A 6379-nucleotide genomic window follows, 5' to 3' on the forward strand; every position below is an offset into this window, starting at 1 on the left:
TCTGCCCTGATCTGATCTCATTTCATCTTCATTAACAATTATTCTACCAGGCATGATCCTCCCTCTCTCAGTTACTTCTTGTTAATCTTATTTTTCCTTATGATGGGTTCTGGGTTTCCATCCAGGAGGAAATTTCTTTTTGCCAAAATTGACATGCAAATCAAATTGGTACTTATGCTCTGCCCTGATCTGATCTCATTTCATCTTCATTAACAATTATTCTACCAGGCATGATCCTCCCTCTCTCAGTTACTTCTTGTTAATCTTATTTTTCCTTATGATGGGTTCTGGGTTTCCATCCAGGAGGAAATTTCTTTTTGCCAAAATTGACATGCAAATCAAATTGGTACTTATGCTCTGCCCTGATCTGATCTCATTTCATCTTCATTAACAATTATTCTACCAGGCATGATCCTCCCTCTCTCAGTTGCTTCTTGTTAATCTTATTTTTCCTTATGATGGGTTATGGGTTTCCATCCAGCAGGAAATTTCTTTTTGCCAAAATTGACATGCAAATCAAATTGGTAGTTAGAAACCCTGCACCACAGTGCTGCCATTTATGCAGTCTTATTCTCTGCATTCATTCATTGAAATAGAATATAATGTAAACTTATGTTTATTGTTTTGTTGGAAGTTAGTTTGTTTGTTTTTGTTTTTTTAGATGGGACTTCTGGTCTAGGGTTTGGAGTTGGGTATGGCTAGTTATCATTATTCCAAACAGAGGGGGCTTCTATTTTAGGGTTTCACACGAGGGAGAAAGAGTTGGGTATGGCTAATTATTATTATCCAAACAGATGGCCTCGTGAAGAACGACTGGACCAAAGCCCTCATTGTCACAACCTTTAATCCGCCGAGGAGTATTTGGTTTCCAATTCCAAACAACCTTCCTGCTACTTTTTCGCAGAGAGGGATTTGGATTCCAATTCCAACCAAGAGCAGAGGCTACCACGTTTGGGAAAAAACTAGACGATCTACGATTATTATGTAGCTACAGAGAGTTTCTCCCAGGGGCTGTACCCGATCGATATGAACAATGCAGGGTACTCAATTCCATTGATTGATTAAATTAGTTTATTGAATTTTGGTTGTCTTGTCATTTTCAGGATATTTTAAGATTTAATTCCTCACTCTCTTATTAATTTTTTAAAATTAAATAGTATATATATTAGCAATTTCCAAAAAAGTCCAAAGAGAGGACAATAATATTATTAAATTGAAAAAAAAATGTTTTTGGGTTTCTATAATCAAGAAAATAATAATCAATATATTAGATTAGAGTAAATTTTTTGTTTTTGTTTTTTTGTTTTACAAACCATTAAACATATGAGCTATTTTTGATGCTTTGAATTATAATCTACTAAACATATGAGCTATTTTTGATGCTTTGAATTATAATCTTTGTTTTCAAACATGGAAAATGAGTCAATGACACTTTAACCCAGCATCAAAGGGCTAAAACTTATTTTTAAACATGAAGGATACAATTTGAATTTTCAGGCAAGTGAATGAAGGTTGGAAATGTATATAAAATCTTGAAAAAAATTGCATTTCCCATCTTTGACATGAGGGTAGAAATGCATCTAAGGCTGGGAAAGAGTTAGAGATGCATTCTTAAACAAACAAAAGAGGGATAAACAAGGATAAATTTTTGGTTTCCAAGCAAAACCCAAAAGAGCATTGAAGATTGCATCCCAACGCTGTGCTGAAAATTATATCTTGAAGATTACATTTTATAACATGTAAAAGAAAATTTGCAAGGTAAAAAAAATGTCAATTTTAGCAAGGCATTAAGTGGCCAAAATGTAGAATAAATTAGCTTGGTAACCCACAAGTTTGCAGAAGTTTCTTAAAAACCTATAGGAAAACAAGCCAAAGTTTAAGGACTTGTGTTTCATTTGGTAATCTTTGTATATACCTTCAAACAAAGTTTCAAAATTACACAATGACTAAATTTAGCCCAACTGAATCTTCCCATACACATTGATTTTAATCGTTCACTGTCCAATACACATGCTAATCACTGAATGAGAGATGGTTTCTTTTGCCTATCACGAGTTTGATGGCATCAACTCTGGGAAATAGCACATATTGTTGGATTAAAGTTTTGTTGAAACACCATTTTACAAAACTTTTCATGCAAGTTCATTACTTCATGCAAATTTTGCATTACTTCATTGCTCTTTTGTCATGAAAACTCTTGTGCAAACTAATTTTAGATATTCAAAATGCTGAAGGAATAACATAGAAATTTTGATTTCAATTTCACTATGCTACGCATAGTCTGCAAAAATGAGTTTTCAAATTTAGTACATGTTGTTTCAAATCGTTACATACCCCGATTCTGCTTGCGAGTTGCCAAATAGTACTTCTCCTTGCTTTAACTAAACTTGTTATTCATCCGATATGAGTTGAAGTTATCTAACAATGGATTACTTAACCATTCGAGAGTGGAAAACAGTTGAGGGAGACCATTCTTCACTCAAAGCATACTCGTCCTCTGATGAAACTAACATAAAAGAGGAACTGGAATTTACCATATGAAATGATCTTCCTGGAAAGAAATGGTCAGCAATGCTACATTTCTGTTCTAGCTTTTTTGGGTCATTTGTAGCTTCATAGTGTGTCTTAGAAAGGATGTTCAAGTCCAGAAAAGACTCTGCTTGAAAAAAATGAACTTCTACGCTCTTTCGAGCATTCACAATCTAATCAGTTCAATGATCAAGAGTACTTTGAATTGGATAAAACCCCAGAAATGTGTGATTCTGAGGATAATATTGTTGAAAATAATTTACAGAGTTCTCACCTTTCTTAGCTATATTGCTTTGCTATATCTTGTGGTGGTCCAGTTAGTTGGTATTTTAGTTACAATACTTTTATTCACCTTTTCTCCCGGGAGAGAGGACATCCTAGACAGCAGAGATATAAAAAAGCCTACATTAACTGTATTTACAATTGTGTTGCAAACTGTGGATTTATTCCACTGGACGACAATATGTTGCCTTTTAGGAAGGACAGCGTCCCGCTTATAATAGTGGCATTCCAGATGCTACTGGGAAATACAATGTATGCCCCATGCTTGAGAGCCTTCATATGGACTCTGTGCCTGTTTAGCAGGTTCGATGGACCAAACAGGAGGGTTGTAAGAATATATCCTTAAAGATGGATCCATGGAGCTGTATGATCAATCGTTTCCAAACGCTCTCACTTTGGCTTGTGATCACTGTTATGGGATTCTTCACTGCTCAGCTAGTTCTGTCGTGTGTGTTGCACTGGTATTCGGAAGCGCTCGATGGACTTCATACATTGGAAAAGCTGGTAGCTGTAGCATTTCAGTCTGTGGCCAATCGGCATGCGGGTGAAACTGTGAGGCTGGATCTCCTCTCGCCTGCTTGCTATAATCATCCTCTATATCATCATGATGTGAGTTTTGTATCCAATGCCATTTTCTCCATTTCTTTTTTTAATGGTACACCATATTTTTTTCAATCGTTTTCGCTATTTATGTTAAGATGTCTTATTTTTTTTAGGAGGTCACAGGTAGGAAGGAATATGGAGAAATAGGGTTAGATTAAGCAGTTCAACCTTCCTTTTTCCTGCACAGTTATGAATATAATGAAATAATAATGGAAAAAAATATTAAATTGATTTGAATTTTTAATTTTTTGAATATATAATTATGAAATGGTTTTTTTTTACTATATTTTTTTCTGGTTAATTTTAATCAAAATTTAATAGAGATTTTTAAAAGCTTGAGTTTAAGTTGTTTAATCAATAAAATTTGAATGCGGGAAAAAGTTTTTTCTGAGTGTTGAATTCATTTATGTATTCAATAATATATTTTAAACAACAAAAATTTACATTATTTCTTGAAATTGTTTTACCATATAAAAATATATATTTCATCTATAAATTAAACTAAGCCTATATATTTGAAGAATTGAGGCTTCTGTGATCCATAACAAGTTTATAAGTACAGATTTCAGAGATAATCACATCAAAATTTATTTGTTGGCGCGTTTCAAACCAGCGAGTGTGGTTCATTGTCAGGACAAGATGAAGAACCAGATCATAGTAGTAAACTTCCCCTACCCTTGATCTAGGCAAATTTCACTGTAGTCCAATCAATTGCAACCGTTTCCTGTGTTCCAAGTTAGTTGCTTCTTTCTAGCCATTTGAATGAGGAGTCTCTCTACTTAATATGTTTCCATGATCTGGTTTTTCATCTTATCCTAACGATAAACCACACTTGCTGGTTCGAAACGCGTCAACAAATAAATTTTGATGTGATTATCTCTGAAATCTGTTCTTATAAGTTTATATAAATCAAATTATACATTAAAAAAAAAACGATACTGGAAAAAACTTCTCAGTTCTTTTTGAACTTTCTCCATCTTTAATAAATCGAAATGTAATGATTTTTATAACACGATTTTTTCAGGTATTTGCCATCCTATCCAGTTTACTTAGACGATGTTGTAAAGCAGCCACCGTCTACCAGGGAGGGCTATTTTTGCCCAGCAACCCAAGTATGCCATGCAGATTAGAGGAGCACATTCGTGCAACTTAAGAAGCTTTTGTTACACTATTCATGCTATCTGATTAAGGCTGTCTTCTTCATTTGCATTACAGAAAGAGAGCATTTCTAACGATCCCCTCAACTATAAAGTTATTAATATTGTCTTCGAAGTTGTTTTATTCTAGTTGATTGAACAAAGAAAAATGAGAGTTCTACCATGGGAAATCCGGGTGTATAGGTGATGACTTGGGAAATGTGTGTATTGGTGTGAGTAATTTGTTCAAGTATTAATTTAATTTGGTTAAAATATTTTGGAATCCCAAAGATAGATAGAGTAAATTAGTAATTAAATTTTTAACTTAATTTTTGTGGATCAGATTTCAAAAAATGCTCCTAATCTCCAACCGAAATAAAGATCACTCAAGAGATACAATTTATAAATAAATATATAAATAATATAAAACAAAGGATAAAGCAAAATGTATAATGGATATGTTTTTTTAATTAAACTTTTACATAAAAATAATTTGAAAAATAAAATTTACTTATTGCAAGTAATCTTTGGAATGCACAGTTTTTAAATCCTAATCTGTATAATCTGTACTAAATGATTCCGGGTGATATGCAGTAAAAGTCCCTGGTTAAAATTCCAATGTCTGATACTTCAACCCATTTGTGAGAACTTTGAATATGCACCCTTGAGTTTTTAGGGCTTCTAAGTTCACAATATGTGGGTCTCTGCTAATATCCGGTATCTCAATTCAATGGACTATTTCATGCACTGCACAACAAAACACACAGTAGCTTCTGTTGATGGAAAAAAATACTGATTAGAATAGTTTGTGAATAACGACTGATTCTGGTTATTTCATACACTGCACAACAAAACACACAGTAGTTTCTGTTGATGGAAAAAAATACTGATTAGAATAGTTTGTGAATAACGACTGATTCTGGTTGTTGCAGTGCGTATGGGAATGTTGGAATGTCAGTGTTTATAGTTGTAGCCTCCTCAGGAAGCTGATTATAAATTGAGAATAACATTTTTTATTTTTTTTTATTGTTTAAAATGGTTTTTCATTAGATGTTCAAAATAGCATAGCATACAAAAATGCTCTTAACAGCCCCCGCTTCCTCATTCCAACCAAACTTTTTGAGATTGGGGGTTGGAGAATACCAAGATAGACAATTTGCATACATTATTTCTGAATGGCTCTGAGGCCTTAGCATACTGTGAGAGACACAAAAAGATACCAGAACTAATAGCAGCATATCAAGGAGGGGGATGAGGGGGCATTACAAGGGGAGCTGCAAAGTAGCCAACACGGTCATGAATGTGGAAGTCAATATGTTCCACCCTAAGTTGTAGAGGTGGTCGTTTGTGCGACGTTGACTACGCCGGAGGTTGTCCAACTGCTCCAGAATGGTATTCTGGCTGTATTGAATATCAGTGAGATAGGCAACAATTTCATTACGGTCTTCATACCTGTGGTCCCGTAGAATGTCAATGTCAATTTGTATGTGCCACAGCTACTCGGCGATCGATTCCATAGAGGTAAGAGCTACTAGGCGACCTGGCGAATTAGCTGGGGAAAGAGCCTCAGCATCCTCTTTTCCTGACTGGAAGAGGTAGTGGAGGACGAATGATGGCCTGGCTCGGGACGCCCAGCTTGGGCCTGCTGTCCCCGCCCACGACAAGGGCGGCGCCACTGGCATATAGTTTCTCTGGGAAATGGAGTGCTACAGGGAAAGTTGTCATCATAATGGTCATGCTTTTTAGCCGACTTAAGGAATTAAGCGAAACCGCTACACCTAAAATTCAATACTGACAATGCTAGACTGTAGGGTATGAGAGACAGAATA

General features: G+C 35.1%; 1 protein-coding gene across 1 annotated transcript; it reads left to right on the forward strand.

Annotated features, from left to right (window-relative positions):
• Positions 1 to 1326: 1326 nt before the first annotated feature.
• On the forward strand, positions 1327 to 4898 carry LOC149217101 (uncharacterized). The gene is made up of 2 exons (XM_089391310.1): positions 1327 to 3420; positions 4439 to 4898. Exons 1-2 carry the CDS (start codon positions 3160 to 3162, stop codon positions 4565 to 4567), a joined length of 390 nt encoding a protein of 129 aa, XP_089247436.1. The 5' UTR covers positions 1327 to 3159; the 3' UTR covers positions 4568 to 4898.
• Positions 4899 to 6379: the final 1481 nt, after the last annotated feature.

This window comes from Pinus tabuliformis, chromosome 1_1, assembly GCF_031772625.1.
Source record: "Pinus tabuliformis cultivar Carrire ecotype Pingquan chromosome 1_1, CPIR1, whole genome shotgun sequence".
NCBI lineage: Eukaryota > Viridiplantae > Streptophyta > Pinopsida > Pinales > Pinaceae > Pinus > Pinus tabuliformis.

Bases quoted from the DNA above. Each gene is read 5' to 3' on its own strand.
- LOC149217101 (XM_089391310.1), top strand. From the start codon at position 3,160: ATGGATCCATGGAGCTGTATGATCAATCGTTTCCAAACGCTCTCACTT. The intron at 3,421-4,438 runs GTGAGTTTTGTA...CGATTTTTTCAG, and splicing joins ATCCTCTATATCATCATGAT to GTATTTGCCATCCTATCCAG.